Source organism: Lissotriton helveticus, chromosome 5_1, assembly GCF_964261635.1.
Source record: "Lissotriton helveticus chromosome 5_1, aLisHel1.1, whole genome shotgun sequence".
NCBI lineage: Eukaryota > Metazoa > Chordata > Amphibia > Caudata > Salamandridae > Lissotriton > Lissotriton helveticus.
Window position 1 is genome coordinate 1,388,877,003 of NC_136065.1, and position 27,567 is coordinate 1,388,904,569.

The 27,567-nt window shown below is 49.8% G+C and overlaps 1 protein-coding gene across 1 annotated transcript in view; it reads right to left on the reverse strand.

Moving 5' to 3' along the window:
• The window catches only part of TBC1D22B (TBC1 domain family member 22B), a 338,740-nt gene that overhangs the window by 66,018 nt on the left and 245,155 nt on the right, over positions 1-27,567 (reverse strand). The window contains exons 9-10 of the mRNA XM_078644349.1: positions 12,218-12,324; positions 11,979-12,054 (exon numbers count right to left, since the gene is read on the reverse strand). Of these exons, the coding sequence (XP_078500475.1) occupies positions 11,979-12,054; positions 12,218-12,324 (183 nt within the window). The remainder of the gene's footprint in view (positions 1-11,978; positions 12,055-12,217; positions 12,325-27,567) is intronic.

Genomic DNA, 27,567 nt, shown 5'->3' on the forward strand with positions numbered 1-27,567 from the left:
TGCGACACAGCGGGCGTCCTTGGGGCCTTGGAGCGCCGGCGGGCCCGCAGCAGCAATTGAAGGTGGTTCTGGGGCCCCCACGGACTGCCCCCAACGGCGGCCCCCCTGCTTCCCAGACGCCCCGTGTGACCCTGAGGGCCCATCCTGCCAGCCTGTGAGGAGACTGTCAACTGGGGGCCTCTGCTGCGGACCCGGAACACCTGGACCAGAGGTGAGGAGGGGGCTAGGACGGGGGTTAGGGCCCCCAGCGGTTCTCGCCTGCGGATCGCCGCCCTAACTAGAGGACTGAGCGCCACAACGCCCCTAAGCGCTACCTGCCCCTCGCTGGCCCTCGGCCCCCCACTGCACCATTGCCCTCCGGAGCTCCGGCCTGTCTGCCAGCACGCCCTGATCGCCTCCTGCCCCCTTGCTGACCCCCGCCCGCCGTCGCCACCTGCTGCGGGAGTGGGAGCCCGGACACGACTTGCCTACCCCAGCACCCACCCAGGCATTGTCACAGCTCCTACGCGAGGCGCGAGCGGCAAGAGACACCTTAGACCCGGGGCTGCGCTGCCAGGACTCTGCTCTGCCCTACTACACCCGGGCCGGGCCCGCCGCGGCACGGTGCAAGGACTGAGAGGCCTGCCTGGGGGCCCCACTATCGGCTGGACTCCCTACATCGGAGGGCCCTGTAGCTCTGCCTTGGTTCCACTGAGTGACCGGGCGGCGTAACCCGCTGAACTGCGTCCCTGGAGCCGTGATACCCCCCCCCTGGCCCATGACCGCGTGGAGAAGCCATGGTCAGGGGTAAGAACAAACAGACTCCGGTCCCCTCCTCCCAGCTCCGTATGGACCAATTCGCCAAGACGGACCATGCCTCCGGTGCCGGGCCCCCGCCTCCCTCGGGGACGGGGGGAGGGGACCTTTCAACGATCCTCCAGGCGATCAGCGCCTCCCAAATGTCGGTTGAGGCGAAACGCGGGGAGGTGCACGTGGATGTGGCCCTTATCCGCCAAGACCTCAGGAACGCCACAGCTCGCATCACCGAAGCCGAGTCTCGCATATCCACGGCGGAGGATGACCTGGCCTCCCTCAAGACCCAGGTGGCCCGTCTCCAAACACTGACGTCGGATCTTCACCATCGGGCGGAGGATGCTGAAAACCCGGCCAGACGGAACAACCTGCGCCTCCTGGGTTTTCCGGAGGGGGTGGAAAAGGGACCGGTGGCCGAATTCCTTGAAACCTGGATGCCGACTGAGAAGCTCTCCCCCTCGTTCGCCATAGAACGGGCCCATCGATCCTTGGCGCCCCATCCTCCCCCCGTGGGCCCGGCCCGACCCTTCATCCTCCGCATCTTTAAATTTAGAGACCGAGACGCCATCTTCGATGCGGCCAGAGACCTGAGATCCCTGCTCTTTGAGAACTCTAAAATTATGGTCTTTCCGGACTACTCAAGGGAGGTCCAGTCCCAAAGGCGATCCTACGACGAAGTCAAGCAAAATCTCAGGGCGCTGGGCCTGCGGTACGGCCTCCTTTTCCCTGCCCTGCTCAAGGTCCTCTTCCAGGGCAAGTCCTTTTTCTTTGATTCCCAACAGGCAGCCTGGACCTGGCTCACAGAGGAGCGTCCCCTTCTACCTGGGCGAGGGCTCTCCCCTACCTGAGGTCCCACACTCCGCCAGGCCCGTGAAGGACCCAAGCCGAGGCGACGCCGGACTGGCTCCCGCGGGTGAGGTCGCCCGCGCCGAGACGCCGCACGCTCCCTAGGGGGTGGCGCAGGGCGGTCACTTCCCCCTCCGGACCAGGGAGCGCCTCCGGTGACGGGGCTCTCATCGGGGGCCGCCATTGACATGCCCCCTGACTCAGGCACAAGCCTGCGCAAATCCAGATCGGACTCGGACTTGTCAGGCAGCCCCATAATCCGAGACTCTCCACACGATACGGAGGCCTGAGCTCTGGCTTTCTGAGGTCTGTCTACTCGAGGCCGCCCTGACCGGCCAGACTGCCCTGCATCGCTTGCCGGGCCCTGTCAGACGCCCACGGGGCGAATCGCCTGGAGAGGATCCCTTCCAGGAACTGTAATCCAAACAATGCTTGCCTCTGTTTTCCCTTCTCTGTTTCCGCCTTTTTTCTCCGTCTTTCCTTTCTGATGCTGCACCCTTCTATCCCTTGCGCTTCCGTGGACATTTATCTTTCTGTACCATGTTCTCACTCGACCTTAACTGTTTATTGCTGCTGCCATCCATCCGGCACTATGGAGGGGGGTCCTCCTTTGTTTGCTCTAGAGTAGTGCCACTGCTCCCAACTAATCGTTTAAAGTTTAGTATCAGTCCCCCAGTGAGGGGTTAGTTCTTTGGGTGTTCTACCTTAGGGCGACAGATACTTCCTGTTCCGAAGTGTGGGGTGGGGGAGTTGGGGGTTCCCTGGGGGGGGGGTTAGTGGGAGGCCGTTGTCTCCCAACTGTTTCTTGTTCCTCGCCGCCTACGGGCTGCTTTCAGGTTTAACATGGTTTGGCCGCTCCTCGGTCTTTGTTGTTGCTGCTTGTGAGCAGATGGTTGCAGCTTCCTACCTCGCTATCCGATTGTTGGTACATCCCTGTACGACACACAGTTCCGGCTCACTGATCTCTCGGCCACTCTGGGTCCCCACGGTCTACCATGGGGGTGGACAGCAGGCGGCCGCCCCCCTCCCCCTGTCTCTCACACCCACCCTGGACGCCTGCACCCCGCTGGCCTGCTCCTATTGCCCAGCTCCTCTGACCCAACGAGATGCTGTGGACCCTTCCCCCCGAGGCGCGTCCCCCGCTGCCCCCGCGCTCTACCATGTATTCCTCCTCCATGAATGGCTTCCACTCTAAGTAGGCACCTCCACATTCTCTCCTGGAACGTCAACGGTCTCCTTGACCGTATTAAGCGCGCTGCGGTCCTTCGAGCGGCGCATCGCCACTCGGCGGACGTGCTCCTTCTCCAGGAGATCCACCTTTTAGGGACCCAATGCACTTTCCTGGCCCGCTACGGGTTCGCCATGGTACAGCACTCTGGGTTCCAAGGGGGGTCCGAGGGGTGGCGGTCCTGCTCCGGAGAGGTCTCCCCATTCACCCTGCTTAGAGCCCACAATGACCCACTAGGACGCTACGTTGCCATCTTGGGCGTGATGGAGGGATGCCCCCGAACATTCTGAATGCCTATGCCCCGCCGGCCCTCTTGTACCCGACGCTTCGATGCCTCACTCAGATCATCCCCACCTTCCCGCTTGGCCTTACAATTATAGGAGGTGACTTCAATACCGTGATGCAACCGGGGCGAGACTCAACCGGTCCCCCTTCGGCGACCCGCTCCTCCTCCGCGGCGGTCCTGTCGGGCTGGGCTTCGGCCTTGGGGCTCTGTGACGCTTGGCGGGTCTGGAACCCGCGCACGACACAATACACTCATACCTCGGCCTCACACCACAGTCACCCCCGTTGTGACCTTCTCCTGCTCCCGGCCACAGATTGTCATTCGGTCTCTGGAGTCACTATCCTACCAAGGGGACTGTCGGACCACTCCCCCGTCTCCCTCCGCAAGGCCTCCCCACCGGGAGGTCCGCGGGCGGTATGGCGCTTCAATGCATGGTTCCTGCAGGACCAGGCGATGGTGGATGAACTAAGACAAGAACTAAACCTTTACTTCAAGGCCAACGAGGGCTCGGTTCCATCACCGGGGACCATATGGGAGGCCGGTAAGGCAGTGATCCGCGGAGTGGCAAGAGGGCTTGTACATGCTAAACGAGCGGACCGGCTGGCCCGGCTTGCGGAGATGGAGTCCCGGGCCGCCCGGCTTGAAGCCGAGCAAGCTGCACTGGGTCTAGATGACCCCACCCGGCAACTGGCGCTGATCGGGGAGGCCCAACAGCTGTGGCGGTCGTCTGTGGCGTGGATCTACGGCTGGGGTCAAAAACGGTAAACTACTACACAACTTGGTCTCCTCACCCTCGGGTTCACCGCGTTATCCCGGAGATCCGCACGCCGGACGGCACCCTCCTGACGTCCTCTGGGGCTATAACAGGAACCTTCGACGACTTCTACACCCGTCTTTATACGGTGCGCCCATCCGACGCGCTTCTGACTACCCTCCTGGGCAGGACCGGCGCCCGGCTACCCTCACTTGCTCCAGAGGATACGGAGGCCCTGGAGAGGCCCTTCACACAGGAGGAAGTCCTGGAGGCTATCCCTCTACTGAACAGTGGCAAGACGCCCGGCCCAGACGGATTCCCCCAGGAGTTCTATGCGGCCTTCCGAGACACTCTGGCCCCCCATCTGATGACTCTCTTCCATCACGTGCTGGAGCGTGGCTCCTTTCTCCCCTCCCCTCCCCCCCCCCCTAACCCCCCTCCTCCCCTCACCCTCGCCCCCCTCCTCCCCTCCCTCTCGCCCCCCTCGCCCCCCTCCTCCTCCCTCCCCCTCCCTCCCCTCCCCCCCCCTGTTGCCGGAGTTGGAATGGGCACTAAACGTTACGCTCCTAGTCACCCGAATGCGCTCTGACCTGAAGAAATGGCAATCCCTCCCCCTCAATCCCCTGGGAAGGAGTGCACTGTTCAAAATGATGGTCTTCCCCCGTTTCCTATACATTCTACAAAATATTTCCATCCCCCTCCCCCGCTCCTGGTTCCGAGAGCTGGACGGAGCCCTCTCCAGGTTCCTCTGGAGTGGAGGGCGATCGCGTATCTCCCTTGCACACAGCCGCATTCCCCCCTTTGGAGGGCGATCGCGTATCTCCCTTGCACACAGCCGCAGTCCCCCCCTTTGATGGGGGCCTAGGGGTGACTCATCTTTACCTCTACTACCTCACCACCAGGCTGATCGTCATCCACGACTGGTACGCGGGTGGCTGGTCCGATCCGGCGTACCGAGTGGAGCTGGAGGAGACGGACTTTTCTCAGCTCCAAGCGTCCCACAAACCATGGCCCCAATCACTAGAATGGTCTTGATGGCTTGGCGCACTGCCCTACGCCATACAGGATGGGACCGCAAACTTACCCGACAGACGCCACTCTGGCATGGGAACTGGCTCCGGGAGGTCTCGTCCCTCGGAGGTTTCCGGCGCTGGGATCTCATTGGGGTGTCGGTGCTGGGGACGTCTGGGTGGGGGATCACATGCGAGCTTTCGCTGACTTACAACGGCGGCACGCCCTTCCTCACGCCCAGCACTTTCGGTACTTGCAGCTGCGCCACGCCCTGTATGCACACCTCCCCGCGCCATCCACCCTTCCAGAGTTTAGCCCTCTAGAAGCCCAAGTGATGATGGGGGACCTGGGTAGGGGAGGAGTGTCCCGCATTTACCGTGCCCTGGTCAACAATAGCCCCTCGTCCCTCAACCAACTGCGCACCGGCTGGGAGGGTTGGGTGGGACCCCTTGAGGAAGCCGACTGGAGAGATGCCCTGATGGCCCAGCGTACCCGGACCACGTCCTCCAAGCTGCGGCTGGTGCAAACATATTATCTACACACGTCCTACCTCACTCCAGAGAGGCTTTTCCAAGCCCGCTTGCGACCCTACCCGGACTGTCCTAGATGTGGTCACTCCCCAGCCGATTTCTATCATATGGTGTGGATGTGCCCAGGGCGTGCGCGGTTTTGGAGGGGGGTGGAGAGGGAACTCTCACATGCTCTGGGCTGGGAGGTCCCCCACGACCCGCTGCGGCTGTTGCTGGGTATCTTCGATGGCCTAGATGGCAATAGATCAGACAAACGCCTGCTGGGGACTGCGGTGGCTGTGGCCAAGCGAGACATAGCACGCAACTGGCTGCGAGAATCCGCCCCCACGGTGGGGGTGGGGGTGAGGGAGGGGGATGGACTGGTGTGGGGCCCAAGAGGAGGCCCTCTTCGAATCCCGAGGTGCCCTAGAAATGTTCCCTAAAATATGGGGGAAATGGTTTAACACGATTCCACCGTAAACCCGGATGTGTACACTGGACTGGTTGTCACCACATTAAATATGATGTCGGACTGGACTGATATACCCTTACCCATATGTAATGATGTTTTTATTTCACTGTACCCAATATTTCTTGAGCTGCGACCAATGAAATCTTTTCCCTGTTTTAAAAATTTCAATAAAGTTGATCAAAAAAAAAAGTTACAATGCAAAAAAATAAAATATAATAAAATACACTAAATTTGAACATAATGTCTAATTTGTTTCCTCTCTCTCTCGGGTGGAGCACCATTTCCCTAATCTAAGGCAATCTTCTACTAAAAGTTAGATCACTAGATAAACAGAAAAAGGCAAGCCCTCAAATAAATCTGTGCCTTTCCTGCCTTGTAGGTATTGCATTAATTTATAAAAGCTGCTAACATAGACCCCACCATTGTTGCATCTCTGGACCTACAGCCGGGGCTGGAGCTGTCTCTCTTAGATGCAACATATCCAACACAAGGTAGGCATAGAGTAAGCACTCCAAGGAAAGAAAAGAAGCATTGGCAAAGCTAATAGATCTTGCCTATACAAGAGCTATTGGCTTTGGCAATGTGGTTTGGCATGTTGTACACCAGTTTTGTTGCTGTTCAGCATGGCTAAAAATTAGTGGCGTGGAGTGTTCTAGAGTGGAATGAGGCGACAGAGTGTGGAAGACTGGAGTTGTTGGAGTAGTGTGTCTTAGAGTGGAGTAGGGGGGAGTAGAGTGTCTTAGAGTTTAGAGGTTCTGTGGCAGAAAGTGTTGAATATTGCAGTGTCAGAGTGGAGGCGATTGAGATAGCGAGGTGGATTGGATTGGAGTAGAGTGGGTTGGAGTGAGTGAAGTGGGTTGGATTGGGGGAGGTGAGCTGGATTGAAATGGGGTGAGGTGAATTATCCTGGTTTGGGGTGGATTAGATTAGAGAAGGGTGGTTTAGAGTGAGGTGAAGTGGAGGGGGTGAATGGAGTGGAGGGGGTGAATTGGAGTGGAGGGGGTGAATTGGAGTGCTGGTTTGGGGGGGATTAGATTAGAGAAGGGTGGTTTAGAGTGAGGTGAAGTGGAGGGGGTGAATGGAGTGGAGGGGGTGAATTGGAGTGGAGAGGGTGAATTGGAGTGGAGGGTGTGAATTGGATTGGAGAGGTGAATTGGAGTGGAGAGGTGAATTGGAGTGGAGAGGTGAATTGGAGTGGAGGGGTGAACTGGAGTGGAGGGGGTGTATTGGATTGGAGGGGGGTGTATTGGATTGGAGGGGGGTGTATTGGATTGGAGGGGGTGTATTGTATTGGGAGGGGTGTATTGGAGTGGAAGGGGTGTATTGGAGTGGGAGGGGTGTATTGGAGTGGAAGGGGTGTATTGGAGTGGAAGGGGTGTATTGGAGTGGAAGGGGTGTATTGGAGTGGAAGGGGTGTATTGGAGTGGAAGGGGTGTAGTGGAGGGGGTGTATTGGAGTAGGGAGGGAGTGTACTGGCGTGGAGGGGGTTTATAGGATGGGGTGGATTGGAGTAGGTTGGATTGGGGTATATTGGAGTGTGGTTGGCTGAAAGGAATGGACTGGGTGTGGTGGGTTTGATTGGGGTGAGGTGGATTAGACTGATTTGGGGTGGGATTGATTGGATTAGAGTAGGGTGGTTTAGAGAGGTGAAATGAGTGGAGGAGGGTGAATTGGAGTAGAGGGGTGTTTATTGGAGGGGAGGGGGTGCATAGGACTGGAGGGTGTGGATTGGAGTAGGTTGGATTGGGATATGTTGGAGTGTGGAGGGTTGGAAGGATTGGACTGAACTCAGGTGGGGTAAAGTGGAGTGGACTGGATTAGAGTGGGTGGACTGGACTGCAGTGGAGTGAAGTGGATTGGATTCGGGTGGGTGAACTGGATTTGGGTGGGGTGGACTGCAATGCTGTGGAGTGAATTGGGGTGGATTGGTGTGGAGTGAGATGGATTGAATTGAGATGGGTGGATTGGATTGAGTCGGATGGATTGGATTAGATTGGAGTGAACTCGATTGAGGTGGGGTGAACTGTATTGGCGTGAGGTAGACTGGATTTGACTGGTTTGTACTGGAGTGGGGTGGGTTGTACTGTTGGGAAAAGGTGGACTGTATTGGGGCAAGGTGGACTGTATTGGGGCAGATTGTTTTGGAGTGGAGTGGGGCAGATTGTTTTGGAGTGGAGTGGGGCAGATTGTTTTGGAGTGGAGTGGGGCAGATTGTTTGGACTGGAGTGGGGCAGATTGTTTGGACTGGAGTGGGCAAGATTGTTCTGGAATGGTTTGGGGCAGATTGTTTTGGAATGGAGTGGGGCAGATTGTTTTGGAATGGAGTGGGGCAGATTGTTTTGGAATGGAGCGGGGCAGATTGTTTTGGAATGGAGCGGGGCAGATTGTTTTGGAATGGAGCGGGGCAGATTGTTTTGGAATGGAGTGGGGCAGATTGTTTTGGAATGGAGTGGGGCAGATTGTTTTGGATTGGAGTGGGGCTGATTGTTTTGGATTGGAGTGGGGCTGATTGTTTTGGATTGGAGTAGGGCAGATTGTTTTGGACTGTAGTGGGGCAGATTGTTTTGGACTGTAGTGGGGCAGATTATTTTGGATTTAAGTGGGGTATATTGTCTTGTAGTGAGTGGGGCAGATTTTTTGGATTGAGTGGGGCAGATTTTTTGGATTGAGTGGGGTGGATTAGATTGGGGTGGGCTGGATTGAGGTCGAGTGAACTGTATTGAGGTGAGTTAGATTGCCTTGGGGTGGATTTTACTTGAGTGCAATGAACTGTATTGGAGTGCGGTGAATTGTTTTGAAGTGAGGTGGATTGTTTTGAAGTGGGGAGGATTGTATTGAGTGGGGTGGATTGTATTGAAGTGGAGTGGATTCTATTGGAGTGGGGTGGAGTGGGGTGGATTGTATTGGGGTAAAGTGGATTGTATTGAGTGGGGTGGGTCGGAATGGGGCAGATTGTTTTGGCCTGGAGCAGGGCAGATTGTTTTGGACTGGGGTGGGGCAGATTGTTTTGGACTGAAGTAGGGAATATTGTTTTGTATTGAGTGGGGCATATTGTTTTGGATTGAGTGGGGTGGGTTGCATTGGGGTTTACTGGATTGAGGTGGAGTGAACTGTATTGAGTTGAGGTAGATTGGATTGGGGTGGATTTTACTTGAGTGTGATGGATTGTATTGTATTGGAGTGCGATGGTTTGTACTGGAGTGCGGTGACTTGTTTTGAAGTGAGGTGGATTGTATTAAAGTGGGGAGGATTGTATTGAGGGGGGTGGATTGTATTGAAGTGGAGTGGATTCTATTGGAGTGGGGTGGATTGTATTGGGGTAAAGTGGATTGTATTGAGTGGGGTGGGTCGGAGGGGCGCAAATTGTTTAGGCCTGGAATGGGGCAGATTGTTTTGGCCTGGAGCGGGGCAGATTGTTTTGGACTGGGGTGGGGCAGATTGTTTTGGACTGGAGTGGTGCAGATGGTTTTGGACTGGAGTGGTGCAGATGGATTTGGACTGAAGTAGGGAATATTGTTTTGTATTGAGTGGGGCAGATTGTTTTGTATTGAGTGGGGTGGGTTGCATTGGGGTGGACTGGATTGAGGTGGAGTGAACTGTATTGGGGTGGATTTTACTTGAGTGCGGTGGATTGTATTGGAGTGTGATGGTTTGTACTGGAGTGCGATGGTTTGTACTGGAGTGCGATGGATTGTATTGAAGTGCGGTGGATTGTATTGAAGTGCGGTGGATTGTATTGAAGTGCGGTGGATTGTATTGAAGTGCGGTGGATTGTATTGGAGTGGGGTGGATTGAAGTGGGGTGGATTTTATTGGAGTGGGGTGGATTGGAGTGGGGCGGATCGTATTGGATTAAGGTGGATTGTATTGAGTGGGGTGGATTGGAGGAGCGCACATAGCTTTTGCCTGGAGGGGGCAGTTTGTTTTGGCTTGGAGCGGGGCAGATTGTTTTGGCCTGGAGCGGGGCAGATTGTTTTGGCCTGGAGCGGGGCAGATTGTTTTGGCCTGGAGCGGGGCAGATTGTTTTGGCCTGGAGCGGGGCAGATTGTTTTGGCCTGGAGCGGGGCAGATTGTTTTGGCCTGGAGCGGGGCAGATTGTTTTGGCCTGGAGCGGGGCATATTGTTTTGGCCTGGAGCGGGGCAGATTGTTTTGGCCTGGAGCGGGGCAGATTGTTTTGGCCTGGAGCGGGGCAGATTGTTTTGGCCTGGAGCGGAGCAGATTGTTTTGGCCTGGAGCGGGCCGATTGTTTTGGCCTGGAACGGGCCAAATGGTTTTGGATTGAAGTGGGGCAAATGGTTTTGGATTGAAGTGGGGCAAATGGTTTTTGATTGGATTGGGGCAAATGGTTTTTGATTGGAGTGTGGCAGATTGTTTTTGATTGGAGTGGGACAGATTTGTTTTGTATTGAGTGGGGCAAGTTGTTTTGCATTGGAGTGGGACAGCTTGTTCTGGATTGAGTGGGGCAGATTGTTTTTGATTGAGTGGGTCAGATTGTTTTGGATTGAGTGGGGCAGATTGTTTTGGATTGAGTGAGGTGGGCTGGCAGGATTGGAGTGTGATGGATGGAAGTGGATTGAGGTGAGTGTTTTTTATTAGAGTGGGCTGTACTGGATTGGTCTGGGGTAGATTGGATTGAGGGGGATGGGCTGGTGTGGGTAAAGTTGGGGTGGATTAACGTGGATTGGAGTGAGGCGAATTGGGGGTGTACTGCACGATTATGTGTCAAAATGTAATTTCAGAAACTACACATAAGAAATAAACAATGTAGATTTGCAATAAAATAATCCTCATTTTTTTTAGAACAGTGCCCATGACCAAAAACAAAAGAATACACAAGTACAAAGTGAGAAACGGAGACTTGGCAAAATAAAAGAAAGTTAACTATAGGAAATAAATCTCAGCAATTTTGTTGGTCCTGCTGGGCGCGTTTTTGACAGTTACACGCCTTCTGTTTGCAGGACGCTAAAAGTTAAACAGGATAAAATAGTACAGCAACCAAGTCGGGAGCAGCCGACGGGCACTGATTAAGTTGAATCAATCAGTGCTTGGTCCCTGCTCCAAAGAGAGGAACGGAACTGATGTTAGGCTTGCCGTGACGAATTACAAGGCTGTAAAGAAGAGTGCACGCAAGCCCACATATGGTAATCCACAGGCGGAAACCAAGCCCTTTTTTAAACAACAGTGTTTCGCAAGCGAGATGCATGCACTAGCACATGCTCTCGCAGGCTCGACCGTAAAATGAGGTGCAAGCCAGCTGGAGTTGTATCACTCATAAGGGAAATGTATTTTCTGTTTCCTCATCTCCTTAAGATACAGACAACACTGAAAATGTTGGCCTGACAATGCAATGTAGAGGAAATCTATTCCAGATCCCATATTTATTTTAAACATATGATCGATTGGCAGGGGCTGGTGAGCTGTAAGAGGCCTAGTGGTTAACAGCTTTACAGTGCTTTCATATGTGTATAAACTGAATAATTATTTTTTTGTCGGAGTAGAAATGCAGTTTTTGTGTACCTTGAGAGTAGGCTTGGAGAGATCAGAGGCAGACCGCATTCCAAGGCATGGCTATGGATATTCTATAACTTTTGTGATAGCAGAAAATCAATGGGGTCTAAAAATATAAATTAATTACAGAAAATTAAACTGTGAGCCAAAGAAAAACAACAATGGAAGTCTAAACTGAAAGCAAGAAAGACAAGGTAAATTATCTTGAACAAATAAAAAGAAAACCCCATTAAAAAGTGTTGAACTAAATGAAAGTTGTAGAGCCCATACTAAGAAGTCCATCAGAAGATGGGCTGGAATCATTCAGATCAATTACTGTTAGACAGGCATGGGCAGGGGGTGTGAGGGCAGATTGGTAATTTTGATGAGAACTATGCTGTTTTATGTTGCCAGGAAAAAACATGTATCGGTACCACCTGGCAACAGATGCAAATATGAATACAGCAGGTGGTGAAAGGGATCAAGACTAATGTAATTCATATATGTACCTTTAACTTTGATTCAAATGCCAACCCTTACCACAACCTACCCATAACAGAACCCTGTGTAGGCATCTAGGTTTTTCCACATACCATCAATTCTGCTAACAAGCTCTTCTAGAGCTTTAACCTTCTTTTGGATTCCAGGCTGTGCAAAGGTATAATTATCCTGTGGAGAAAGAAGTTAAAATCAGTAAGGGATAACATACTCTCCAAAGCTAATCTCCGACTAGACATCATAAAGATAAAACTATTGGGTAGGTTAAGCCATTAATGATAATGAGATCTTCTTATATAGTTGTATGCCCTGGATGGAAAAGCAGCAGACTTACCTGGATGCCGTCTAAAAGTTTGCTCATACACCAAAAGCTGTCCGCCTCAATGCTTTGCAGAATATCCTCTCCAAGGCTCTGTACGTCAAAGTTTTCCACATCCTCCTCTGGAATTGAAAAAGAAACCAAGCTCCAGTCCAAAAAGAAAGCAAGATGAAAATGCTCAAAACTAATGTGATAGGACAAATAGAGAGGGTAATAAATATCTCCACTGTAAGATGTAGACGACGAGTGGCTGTAGTTCTGGGCGAAGGAGGAACAAATGGTGAAGGCAGAGCATGGACATATTTAAAAGGGAAAGCACTGCATTTGAGGAGGAAGGGGCAGATAGTGGAGAAAGATCAAGCTGGAAGTCTCAAAGGACACATATAAAGGAGAATGGAAGCACAGACCAATCTTGAAAGAGGCAAATACTAGACCAAGGGAGAGAGAGTAGTTTGGGCAGGGGAAGAGATGAAGAAATACATAGCCGTGTGTATCGACTGGGCCAAGCTCTTATTAGGAGTGGTGCGGAAGGAGCCTGAGGTTGAAATATTGCTGAACAGTACCCACCCAGAGTAAATACGCAAGAGGACATAGGTTGTTAGGCAGTGTTGCACCAGATTATTTGCAAATACTAATGTAAACGCCTGATAATGTGCCAATTTCAAAAACTGTAAATGTTTAGATAGAAGCTATGATGAGCGTAGAGAACCTGGCCAGGGGTGAGGAAACCCAGGGTGACAGTAGTAAAAACGAGGTGTCACAAACTAAAGGCTGTGGGTTTCCATGAAACAAAGTCTGTTAAAAAAATGAATTCCATGGAGGAGGATGTGCACACTCCTTGGCACCTCAACATAGGAGTAAGCACCGATACTTCCCTGTATACAGCTTATATATGTCCAAAGGGCTTACTGTATTTAACATAAAATCCCCTTTTTCCTTGGCTGGTTCCTAGCCCCAGTGGAACCTTTCAGAATTTCACTTATAATAAAGTTCCATTTTGCTGAAAAGGATAGAATATCTTGATGAGTGCATTTAATTTATTAATTCCTTTTATAGTTATTTCCAGTTAGTGGCATTACGGCAAGCTTATATTCATGATCACTTCCTCACAAAACACTAGTGCCACATTAATTGTGGTAGTGTATGATTTATGCTGCATTTGTGAAGCCCAAAACACATCAGTAATTGTATGTCGTGTAACTGGCAGGAAGAGTTCTCAAGATAATTAGAGTTACCAATGCACAGAGCATTACCTCCTAGGAAGGTGCCTCTTTTGACTGCCTTGTTGTTTTGATGCACTATCAACAGATGTGTGACCAATTGGAGATGGAGTAGGAAGGATGAGCCCTATGTACTAGCCTCTTTCGGAGGACTTCTGTTTGACATTTGCCAGTAGGAAGATGGGCCATTACCAACTGCCACATCCTAAAAAATAAAAGTTATTTTTCTGTAACCCTTGTTAAAAAACAACTAATTTGAAGTCCTACGCACAGACTAGTGAAGCCTATGCGTGATTGTGCACTTTTAGAAAAATATAGAAAATTAAACTTTCCATTAGTAAAGCCAATACATTTTTTTAAACAAAGGCACTTGGGTAGCCTGAAGGCTGTATTGCCCAAATTACATTTATTTGTTTTACAAAAGAACCCAGGTCTATTTATAATGGAAATTCAAAGAAAATAGGCACTATGTAGAAAAATAGACTGGAAATCGACACTCGTACTTCAAAGGAAAAACAGACCCCCAGAATCTCACAATGCCCTGTCAGTAGCAGTTTTCTCAGGTTTTTTTTGGGGAGACTTACTATCAAGCACAACATATAATAAAATTCCTCATTCTTTCCAGTAAGGGGAAGAAGAGTTGCATATGGCTGCAATGGAAATTCTTCTGATGAAAAAGTAGGATAACAGGCAGTAAACCTTTCCTTCTACCTCAGAAAATCTACATTGATAGTCGACAACACTGAACAGATTGGCAAGCCAATCCTTTAGAAGGGCAGTGGAAAGAAAGATTATATACTACCTAATGAGTCTGAGCCAAGACAATGTCTCATAACAGTGTAGAGAAACCATTAAGAAGCTGATTTGCAGGGTTCTGCAATAGGGATGTTTCTTAAAGCAGAAGTTGCAGCTTTGCCCTTAGCACACTAATCTTTTGGTCTACCAGTAAAGGTTGTGATAGCTTTTTGGTAATAGTATGATGGAAGAGATGAAATCGCTTAGGGGCAACTAAGCCGACGGAACAGACTCGTAGTTAACAAATTCCAACCTTTTTAAGTGATTTGTTTTTTCTAAATAAAATTGACTAAAATCAGCTATATGGGCAGATCTTTTTCTTTGTTTAGTTTATTTTATTTTATTTGCATAGTTAATTAAGACCGTTGCAATACAAATTTCATAAAAACTCTTAAAACATCTATTATAAAACACTTGAAAATTGTCATTAAAGGAGAAACTCAGCAATACAGGATGCAACATAGTTGAGAGCGCCAATCTCTCTGTAATATGCTCTCTTCCTGTTCAGCCATATACCGTGTTTACCCTGTGTACTCGACCTTGATCTCTCTCTGGCTGAGTAATGTCTCACTGGTATTTAGCTCTGATAATACATTGGTGATTCAATGTACTGTAAACTTTGATGTAGGAAACTAGGTGATTAGTTGACAGGGTTGTGAGACCTCATCTAGTAAAACATTACACCAACTATTGTATGGTTGAGTTTGATCTCAAATTAAACCTTCTCTCAACCCTTCGTAGCTTGGCAGGTCAGGCTTAATTTAGGAGAGAAACATTTGTAAAGCACTTTAACAATGATAAAGCTCCATCTTGAGCAAGCAAGACTCCATTTTCTCTATTTCTGGAGTTGTTGTGGACATTGTGAAAAATAAAAAGATGATGGGGTTTGACCTTTCTTTACTCTGAAATTAGGTACATTTCGTCAAGAAATGTGGGTGACTATTAAGAGATAGGGCTGAGATTGGGTGAGTAGTTCTATGTCTTCCTAGAATAACTAGTTCAATGTATCTAACTGTGTACATACCGATAAAATCAATATATTTCTTTATAACGCAATGCATTCAAATATAGATCTTCATTGTTCAAGTTTCAGTGTCCCAGTCATCTGAAACAGAACCAAGAATAACAACAACAGGGGGCGTGGCTACGAGCCGATCATGGCGGTCGTGTAGCGACTGAGCTCCGTCGATAGCCCTACAAACCAGCTAAATATCCTGCTTCCCTGCGGCCTCATCCACCTAACTCGAGCCCCTAAAACCGCCGTAGGTGTGTGCGATCTGGAGCCGGCATCAGCGCACTCTGCAACGCTAGCTGAAACCGTGTGGACCTGCCGAGGCTGCCGCGGCCTACGCCCCTGGGTGGAGCCGCGGCACAAATTTTGAACACAGCCCAGAAAGCTTGTGCCCGACTGGCGGTGCAGCGGAAATCGTCGGGGTGTGCGGCGCTGCTGAGGCCCGACGCAGCAACCGGAGTGCAGCGCCCCCTTATCCTGCCCTCCCACGACGAGCTCTGGGCGTACAGAGACACACACTCCCCCTGTCCCGAACCCAGGCAACGGCTGCGGGTGCCCGGGCAGGGCGCCGGAGGCACTGCAGACCGGGCGGCCACATCTGCACACGGACCCTGGAAGCCTGCCAACACCACGGAGGACGAGCCTGGCCCTGAGACCGGAGAAGCCGCGAGACGCCCCTGAGGTGAGCTGCGGCCGCCCCGAACGACCTCCTTAGACACACCTCTGGGCAGCGGAGTGAGGCGCCATACTGATCCCGCCGCACCGACCGGGCTGAGCAGTGACGTCGAGAAGACATCGAGGCAGGTACACCCCGCCACTGCCCACAGTGCACAACACAGCAGTTACACGCCTGTCACACCATCCCCAGCACGATGGCTGCGCACCATACACCACGTCCTACAAAGGGAGGCACACGACTGCTGGCAACACGCGGAGATACCACACAGTGAGCTGCCGGCGTGATAGCACGAGGGAGTGGGGGCCCCTGTCTGGACCCGACGCTGCCCCAGGGAGTGCGGTGGACGGCTGATGCCCATATCCCCGAGGGCCCTGCAGTGACTGTTGTGGGGGGTCCGACTTCCGCTATTCTGCGCCGGCGTGGGTCCTACAACGCAGGTGGGATCCTCCGGCCTCAACTACGATAGCACTCCTTACAGCCCTACTCTGCCAGAGGAGTTGATACAGGCACCACCCAAGCAGTGGGGGGAGAGCCACGGACACACAGTGCCCGCCAGAACACGAGCGGAGCTGCTGGGGCCGCTACGCCGTCAACCTGCAGGCGAACATCTTGGGAAGGAACAGAGTCAAGGCCCAAGAACAAGGCGCACACGCGGACATACAGTCTACTGGATCGGAAGATCCGCTTGCCTCCTCCAACGCGGATGTCATACCACCGACAGGAATGGGCGCCCAAGATGCCAAACTAGATCTCATACTGACTGAAATAAGGGCCACGAGAGAAGCGCTAGAGCTGCGGATGAACAATATGGCCACGGGCCTGTCCCTGCTGCGGGCAGACCACAACAAACTGGCCGAGAAGGTCTCAGAGCAGAAACTTGCACTGGACGAACTGATACCACAGCAAACGGATCACTCTACAAAGATAGAAGGCATGGAAAAACAGATTAAATTGCTGTGGGACAAGATGGATGACGCGGAAGGGCGGGCCCGCCGCAACAACGTCAGAATTTTGGGAATTCCGGAGCGCAGTGAGGGGAGAAATCCCACGCAGTTCGTGGAAGACTGGCTCAAGACGGTTGTTGGCCCGCAAGACCTGACCCCGATGTATAGTGTAGAACGTGAGCACAGAATGCCTGCGAAACCGCAGAAACCAGGGGCGCCACCGCGCCCATTGATAGCACGTCTCCTGCACTTTAAGGACCGCGACTCGGTACTACGTGTGGCGCGAGAGAAAGCACCGCTGAGGTACGAAGATAAGACTATATCTGTGTATCCAGACTTTACCCCGGCGGTGCAACGTACCAGGTCCACATTCTTGGGGGTGAAACGTAAACTGAGGGACAGGAATTTGAAATATGCCCTACTATTCCCTGCTCGCCTCAAAATCCTACACGAGAATAAATCGCACTTCTTTGACACTCCTGAAGAAGCAGAGGAATGGATGGAAGTGACACTGACACCGCCGACCACTCAGGATCCGTTTGCAGATGACAGGAGTGACAGACCCTCACGCCAGATGAACCACCATCATTCTCGATCCAACGTGGGTACAGGGCTCCCGGCACGTTCAACAGCAAGTGGAAAGTCGTCTAGGGACCGCTCTGGGAAACGAGCGACCGTGGTCCAACTAACGGAAGCAGCACTGGCCGCACATGATGCAGGAAGCGCACCTGGCTTGGTCAGCGCTTCTGGCACCCACACGGAGGTGTCCGGTTCGGCTGATAGCTTGCAGCTTTTTCCCAAAATCACAGCACAAATGGCAGAAGACCTCTGATTGCGCCATGGCCAACTTCGGAGGTAACGTATATACATAACACACGGACAAGTGGAAGGAAGCGGGGACACACCAGTTACGGGCTCGCTATAACACCATCGACAGGCGCAAGACAGGTGCACGTAGACGGCACCCCCCACCGTATAGACATGTTCTGGTTTGACACTTGCCCATGTTGGGCGACTTGGTTTGGACCTCAGGTCTTTTTGCTTGGGGACCCTTATGTTAGGGAGTTACAAGTTCGCATGGCACTCGACTTCTCACATACGGTACGCTTGGCCTAGTCGCCCACAGATTTGATAGACACACGCATTTCGGTCAGTCATGGGGTCCCTTAATACCTACAAACTATGCACCTGGAATGTGCGGGGAATGGGGTCTATTCACAAGAGACACAGGATACTGGCACAGCTCAACCGGAGAGGCGTCATGATGGCTTGCCTCCAGGAGACCCATTTAAACACTGCGGAAAGCACGAAACTACTGAAGAAATGGAAGGGTCGACTGTTCGCTACCTCTTACTCTGTTTTCTCGGGGGGAGCAGCCATCTGGCTTAGGAACTCAGTCCCCTTCAAGGTAGTAGAACAGAAGATCGACAAGGAAGGTAGATTTGTATTTGTGCGTGGTCTGCTAGATGGCTCCCCTGTTGTGCTTGGTAGTGTGTATGCACCAAACTCAGGTCAGTCAGATTTTTTTAGCCAGCATAAGTGGGGTTTTGGCTGATTGGGCGGAATACGAGTGGATTATAGGCGGGGACTTTAATGCGGTTTTGGACACCCTACTTGACAGATCACATCCGCCCTTACACGCCACCGAGAGTAGGGAGCAGGCAGATGCGCTGGCGCGGTGGGCAGGGGGCTAGGATCTGGTGGACGCATGGCGCTGCAAACACTCATTCAACAGGGAATACACTTTTTACTCCCCGCCCCACAAATTACACACCAGAATAGACCGGGTTTTTTGCTCCAAGCCCTTGTTAGGGGCTGTACTCAGAGCAGAACATATGGGTAAGACGCTCTCCGACCACAACCCAGTGGAAATAACACTTCAATGGGGCAGGGTCCCGACACCGATACCAACATGGCGTTTAAATGCGGACCTGCTGGATGATACTGTCAATAAGACAACGCTGGCAGACGCCATTGTCACTTACTTCACCGTAAACACAGACACTGCTAGCTCCAGGCAAGTGGAATGGGACGCCTTTAAGGTGTTAATTAGAGGGGAAGCCATGGCCGTTCGAGTAGGCATGAGACGTGAGGTGACCGACGGCCTTAGAGAGGTAGAGGGTCGACTAGCGATATTGGAAAGTGAGGCTGCGGGTACAAACCTGCCCTTCACACCATTACAGGAGGCACACATACGTCACGCTGAATTACTAGAGGAGCTACGACTGCTAGACTACAGGGAGTACACCAACAGGCAACATACACAAGCTGACAGATCAGGACCCCTGCTAGCCCGCATTATCCGTGATGCCCCGCCACACTCGCCCATATTAGAAGTAATGGCCCAGAGGGGAGTTGTAACCTCGACGCAAGTAGATGTTAACACTGCTTTTAGGGACTACTATGCCACGTTATACGGCCCGCACCACCAACTATCACACGTGACATATGAGGGATTCATGAGAGGCCTAGACTTCCCCCAACTTATGGACAGACAACGAGATGACCTGAAACGCCCTATTACGATTGCGGAAATCCGACAAGCCATTCATGCTCTCCCGAGGAACAAAGCCCCCGGGACAGACGGCCTCCCAGCGGAGTTCTACGTGGCTTATGTCGACCTGCTTGCCCCGCGGCTGCAGGTTATCTACCAAGAGGCGCTGCGAAACTCAATTACTACCGTGGAAGAGGTGTGGCGCCGCGGCCAGGGCGACTGACGCTGGAATCTGGGGACCACGGTTCGATCCCCGGCTACGGCGGCAGGTCAGCCCAGCACCATGTGACTCTGGGCAATAGCTCGCTTAATCTTCCCGACGGCCCCCCAGCGCCTAGAGACCCTTACGGGTGATTGTGCGCTTTACAAATGTGGACTTTACTTTACTTTTACTTTACCGCAGTCGTCCCTGCAGGCTCTGATAGTTTCTCTCCTGAAACCAGGCAGAGACGGAATGCAACTGGCTAATTACAGGCCTTTATCTCTCCTAAACACTGATTCTAAAATCCTGAGTAAAATACTAGCGACGAGGATGGCCCAATACATCCCACAATTGATTCACTCTGACCAATGTGGGTTTGTACCCGGCAGAAGCACGGCTATGAACCTGCAGAGATTGGCCCAGCTAATGCTGCACGACCAGGCAGGGGGAGGAACGGAGAGCTGTGTCTCCTTAAATCTGAAACAGGCTTTCGACTCCCTCAGATGGGACTTTATGTTTGCGACACTAGTGAAATTTGGGGTACCGCCCGAATACATTGCCTGGGTGAGATTACTGTACACCCGCCCAACGGCGCGGGTACGTACGAACAGGTGCATATCGGAGACCTTGAACATTGCACGAGGCACCAGACAGGGCTGCCCACTATCTCCGCTCTTATTTATTTAACACTCGAGCCGCTGCTATGTAAGCTCCGAACGCTAGCGGCCCACAGGGGTAAACTGAGAAACGGGGCGGCCCACGTGGTTTCTGCATACGCAGATGATATCATCCTATACCTGCGGGACCTGAGAGGTGACTTAGACCCCATACCTCAGATATTTGAGGAATTCCGCAAGTTTTCGGGCCTCTCCATTAGTGAACCTAAATCATATGGATACTGTTTTGCCGCCACTGGCACGTCCGCCCCACTGCCCTTTGCACTGCATAATTTTCAAATTGCGGAAACGACTTTACGTTACTTGGGGATACAGATATATAGAGGAGCGGGGGACATGATAGACGGTAATCTGGGTAGGTCATTGATAGCACTGAAGTCGCAAGTACAATTCTGGTCAACACTACCACTATCTGTAGCGGGCAGGGTGGCTATCTCTAAGATGGTTGTACTTCCCCGCTTACTTTACTACTTCACTAGCCTACCGTTTCTCATCCTGGCTACATTGTTCCGGGCACTGGACACGACCCTAACGGAACTCATATTGGGTTCGGGACGGAGGCGTATAAGCCTTGCCAAGCTCCAGCTCACCTCGGAGGCTGGCGGCATGGGAGTACCGGACTTCCGGGAGTATAACTTTGCCTGCCAACTACAATGGCTTGCCTACTGGCTAGCGGGTCGGAACCTGCACGAAATTCACATATCAGCAGAGGACCTGTCTAGGGGGAAACTCCATACACTGCTATTACCTCGTTCGGAGATCCCGACGGCGGCATCCCCGCTACTCAGACTTGCAATAAACTATTGGAGGAAGTCAGTGAAGTACACGACACCGACGACCTCATACGCCCCTACGATCCCTCTACTAGGTGTCCCCCTGGGGACAGGACTGCTATCAAACCAAGCACTAAATGCGTGGCACGACACAGGTGTAACACGAATTGGGGACCTATTTGCAGATGGCCACGTGATGTCCTTCGAGGACTTCCGTGCCGTGCATCATACTTCAGGAGGATCATTTCTCATGCACGCAGGCGTGAGACGCTACATAATAGGGATGTGGCCGCAAAATGGGGTCGAACCACCTACGAACCCACTGATAACGATGCAATATCTTATGGGAACGGGCAGCCATCTCACTAAATGGATCACAACTGGTATTAGGGCAGGCAAAGCGACGTCACTACAACCTTTCAGAGAGAAATGGGAGGGTGACATTGGGAGGCCTCTAAGGGACAAGGAGTGGGAACGCATCCTGAAATTCCCCAAAAAAGTGGCTAGGAACCCGAAGTTCAAGTTCATACAACTGATGGTCCTACACAGGGCGTATCTTACACCTCACCGCATACTCGCCATGTTTCCTAACACGACTGACACTTGCCCCCGATGCGGAACAGATGACGCACGTCTGCTGCATATGCTATGGGAGTGCCCAAAGTTAGGATACTACTGGACCACAATACATGAGGCGCTGTCTGATGCGGCCACCTCCAGGCCGACAAACACCATAGACTAGGGCTAGGGCCGAGGGACCGCAAGAGAAGCGTGGCCGCTCGCTTCACTGATATGGCCCTATTGCTTGCAAAACACGCAATAACAATGCGGTGGAAATCGGTCAGACCACCTGACCCGGATGCATGGAGGGCGGAGGTGATGCGATGGGGTAAGGCAGAGGATGAGGCACTCCAACGTGAAGAACGCAAGGGACTCAGAAAAACCCCGATTTCCCTAGACTGGTATACTACTCTGGGGTCATTCGAGACGGGAGGGACCGGTGGATCTGACCAATCATCGACTGCCGGCTGAGCTGAGGCATCATTGCCGGAGTTACCCCAGGTAGATAAGGAAGATTACATTTCTAGGTGCAGCAACTGAACAGCGTATTTAGTTATTATTAGTACGGCCCCTATAAGACTGAAGTAGCAACTAACACAGGTATTGAATGTAATGGGTATAGCCTCGTACCAAGAAATAGGATCATGATAGCTTATGAGTGCTGGGGGTGGGAGGTTGGGGAGGCGGGATGTTTTATGGGTGTTCTTTACAGAAATATAAAAATCGAAACTGTTTACTGATTTGCCAAGACACTGTGTATATGCGTGCATGCCATGATGCGATACTCCTGAATGTAAAGTATGCTCTCACATGTACTTTCAATACTGTCAAACAGATTTTTTAAAAAAAAGGAATAACAACAACATTCACTCAAACCTTTTACCTCTATAGTAAATGCAATGTCTCAGTCGGTCCATTAATTTGATAAGAACCCTATTCCAAGCTAAGCCCTCAAACACAGGATAAACTCTGTTTGCAGTGTAGTCATCTCACTGAGCTCTGTGAGATGGGACTGAAGTTTTCGAACCACTGGTTGTGAAATAATTCTTTCGGGAAGATAATGTCCATTCAGTAGCAGTAGAATGACTATCTTCGTTGTCAGTCACAAGATAAAAAGAAACCCTCCTGTAGTGATACAAACATAGAACCAAGGTAGTATAAAGTACCTGTCTCAAAACCAATGATAAGCAAGAAGAAATCAATGGCGTTGAATGACTGTGGAGGAGGATGGGAAGCACTGTTTAGAATTCAGATTTGTTCTCATATCATTGTTCCGTGCAAAGGCATCATCTTATTTATTTATTTATTTATTCAAAGTTTTATATAGCGCGAACAGGATCCTTACAGATATCAGAGCGCTTTACAAAGACAGGGTAGGGGCAGTAGGAGTCAACAGAGATAATGGGAACAGCATAATAGTCAATAGCATGGTAATAACAAGGTTAATAAAAACATACATAAAACCAATCCATATACAGTCAGGTAAGGAAGTAATATAGGACAGCACAGGTCATTGATCCCACTACAGAGGTGTACAGGTGAATCAGTAAACCAACGTGTATCACATCTTGGTCGGTAGTAAGAGAGTAGCGTAGTGGTGCCCCCAACAAGTAGAGTATAGTGCCAGGGGATATTGCGCAGTGATACAAGCAATGAAGAGTCTCTGAACCAGCATCTATAACGATCAGGAGATCTTGGCCAGAAGGATGGTTTTCACCTCTTTCTTGAAGAGTGAAGTGGAGGGGATCAGCCTGATTTCAGGAGGGAGCGCATTCCAGATCCTGGGTGCCATTCCTGAGAAGGAGCGCTTGTAGGTTTTCACTTTCCGGAATCTACGAGGTTTCAGGAGTAGATTTTTTGTACTCCTATTGGATCTCGAACCTTGATTGATGTTCACTCGCGTGGTGGTTCATCATAAACCAAAGTGCTGCGTTTAACAGCTGCAACAGCAATGATTGCAGCGTCTGATTCATCCATGGAATCCACTGCCTTGTGTAAAGTAGGAGACATAGTACACTCAAATATCCCTAAATGTATACTCAAGCTAGTGATGTTACTGCTCTCTTCTAGGGGTAGTTCATTCAAAGTAAGGACAGGTTGAGAGGTTCTATTCGGAATCCTTCTTGTGGGCCAGCATGGTCTGCTGGAAAGAATCTGCCGCATAGTGTTTCTTTATGGGTTAATGGACACCTGTTGGTTTCTTTTGGACCCAGACAAAGGAGGCAGGATCACAGTTTGTTTGAATTTTATCCCAAGAACTGGAACAGGTGATCTGTAGGATAGTTCACATGCTTGCTTGTTGTGACATCTTTTCTCAAATTAGATCCCCTACCTTAAGGACCCACCCATCAGCAGCTGTTAAAACCTTCACTTTGCTGGTGGTGGATTCAGAATACTTTACATTAGACAGCTTATCTGCTGGGGCCTTCTCAACAGTAGAAGCTTTGATCTGTTGACAAAATCCATAGTGTGTAACAATCTCTAGGCTGTGTGTGTATTTCCCAAAGAAAACGGATTGTTGCGCATTCACAGGATTTTTCTCCAATCACAGTTTATTTCACCAACAAAGACAAATGCATTTCAGCTTGTCGTCTTTATCAATGCCATTGCGTCCAACACTATTTCTCTTCTATACCTACATATAATACAGCACAGGTCAAGCCCACAATGAGGCAATAATTATCAACCATGAAAAAAGGACAATTCCTTCGCATGGCACCCATTATGACCCTATCCAGATGTCACGGTATGCTTATAGTCTAAATTGATTCATTGATGTCAAGTCTATTATTAATCTTCAACGCAGCGACCAGGTGGCTACAATCACAGTGATACACCCTAAAAATTGTCAATGCTATTAAATCCTCAATAATTGTCACACACTCATTTTGCTTCATAAAACTTTCTCCAATGAAGCTATGAACCAATTGGCATCCCATTCAGCTGTGTATTTTCATGAATCAAAAGATATTAGAAAAACAAAATTTTATAAATGTGAATTCAAATCTACACATTTAGACCATAAACATGAAATGTATACAGTGAACAAAATGAAGCCCTGTATGGGTATACCCAATGACATATTTCCGCCATATTGCATTTTGCTCTTGTGCCATCATTTTCCAATAATTCAATTGAGCCCTAAATAGGCATATGTAATATGGTCAATATCCTATACTGCGTATTACTGAAGGTGAATGCCATCACAGTTCCTAGGGGCCACCCTGTAGATATGAAGTGGATATATTACTCTTAGCTGGGGAGCAGCATGTGCTTAACCTATATGGACCCAGAGCTCCTGGTGACTGTTAATGCCTATGAGATTCTTGGTTTGCAGGGTTATTATGTATTTGGACTTCAACTGCCTCAGTTTCCGTGTCCTGCCTCCTCCTCTCTCTTCTCCACTACTTGGTTTAGGCAGAAAAATCTCAAATCTCAAAAACGATTACTGTCACTGTCAAGCAACTGCGTATGGGGTCTTTATTTGCGATCAGCTGCATGTGATCTAACACTCGTTTTTTGGCTTTATATGTTGCACTGTGCACGTATTTTTTCTCACATGGACATAAGAAGCAGTACACCACATAATCTGATTTGCAGTTGAGCAATTTGATGATCACATCTTTTCTCTTAGATTGGGGGGTTCTCATATTCCTGTATTTTTTTGCTAAACTTGCAAGCTTTGCATTGAATGCATGGAAAGAATCCTGTAACAGCCTTGTTTTTATAGATTCTGACTAAGGAACGGTAAGTCCTCAGGTGAGGCACTGCGTTGGTAGGATATCTGGGGAGAAGTGAACAACAGAGGACAGTTAACAGTATTGGTCCTCTAAATCTGCCAATTATGTTTCAGGAGCTGGTATACCTTGGGTTTGTAACCAATGTCATGGACTCTTGCCCCGTTATGGTTCCCAGTCTCCGTTCTCAATACAGCAAATGTTTCCGCCTTGGTGTCAGACGTAGCTTCTCAGCAGCCTGTTTCTTGACAGTGGATGAATTTCCATGTCTGCGGAACCGGTCTAGTGTCTCCTCCTCTGCCTGTTGGAAATTCTTAGCAGTAGAACAGCTATGCATCACACGCAGCAGTTTCCTATACGGAATGCTATTTTCTTAAATTGTGTGGGTGATGACTGCTGGTGTGCAACAGTGAATTGCCAGCAGTGGGATTCCTAAAGAGAGCAGTTTGAAATGTATTACCATCCATAGAGACGATCAAATCTAAAAATGGAACACTGGTGTCACTGATGTGGCTTGTGAGCTGTAAACTGAGGGAATTGGTATTGAGACTTTCAATATACTTTTCTGCCTCCCTACAAGTCCTTTTTCATATTATGAATAGATCATTGATGTAACGTGCCCCTAGCATCAGGGATTCCAACCACTGCTCATTTCTTTCTGCCCTGGCCATGTGCTGCTTCCACCAGCCCACAAAAAGATTTGCATAGCTTGGGGTGAAGCATGTGCCAATTGTAAGTACAACTGGCTAGAAAGAAGAAAAATGCTGGAAAACAGGGCACATTTAAATAATTGTACAATCAGTGTTATATTCATGATATTTTAAGGCTTGAGTCTTTAAACAATATTGAACTGCTGTCAGTCCATCCTGGTGTTAGATACATGTGTACAAACTAGTAATGTCCTAAGTTACTAGTAAGAAGCCTTCTTCCCATTGGATCCTCTCAATCATCCTTAAGAAATCTTTAGTGTCTTTGATGTAAGAACTTAGATTCTTGACAAAGAGCGAATGGAAGGAGTCGACAAAGTTGAAGGTATTTTTGAGGGGATCCCTTTTGAGGAGACAATAGGACGCCCTTAGGACACCATGGTGGAGAAGCGGCATTCTTATGTATTTTGGGAATGTTGTAAAAAGTTGGTATTAAAGGATATTCACAGTAGAGATATTGGTATTCTTTACAGTCCAAAGTACCCCTGTCTCTCCAATAGGACAGTAGGTTGTGAAATGCTATGACACCGAGTATACTTCTTTGGAAACTGGGCAATAACATTTCTTATCGGTTAATTGCTGTAAGGCTCCACTGTAATAAGCTTCCTTTGTAAGTAACACCACTTTCCCCCCTTTAGCGGGTGGTTTAATAACTATTGAATTTTGTCATTTCGGAGTGTTCGTATCGCCTCCCATTGTTTTTGTGTCACATTCTTATTGCATGCAAATCAGTACCACGAGTACATTCAAATAGCTATGTCCATGTATACAATTAGTAGCCTTGAAAAGTGACAAGATAATTATTACATTAATTCCATATTAGGTTGTACTCAATGTGGAGCTGATGAAGGGAAATGTATAGAAGGTCTAATATAAATGTGAGATGCGCTAGCGGGTAAAGTAATCACTGCCAATCTAGTTTAGGACAAAAGTGAGTGTCCTGTCTGAAGGCCTTTGAGAAAGTAGTGCCTTGAGGCTGTAATTAAAACCTAGGGTGTAACAACACATGTAACAGGGGGTGTCCTCATGGGAGGTTATAAGAAGAGACACGGCGGTACTATGGAGGGACAAGAAGAGACAAGGCGGTACTAAGGAGGGACTACAAAGCCTAATGACCAATGAAAAGCCACCATTTACAAAGGACAAGGACAAGAGCCATTTAAAAAGATGGATGGGAAGTAAGTGGAGCTTTATCCACATATCCTGAATGCAGCATGTCTCGAAGAGATAGCGCAAGCGCTGCCTAGGCGAGACCTAGAAAAGGTGCATAGAACCAACTTTTTATAATTGTTCCCTGATGTAGCAGACAGGACCATTTGCAATTAATGCTGGTGGCATCTGCAAAGTAAAATGGCTTTTAGAAACATAGTAAAATACCTTGTGGCTGCCTTAACTGCCATCTCAGCACTAAATCCCTTACAAAGTGGCACATATCTAAAATCCTTACATTTGCATTTTGCTGTCATAGAAATTAATATTTACAACAAGGGGTGGTGAGGGACAGAGTCTCTGAATTAAGCAGAATACTCTCACCCAGTCAAAAGATCAGGGCTAGATCCAACAC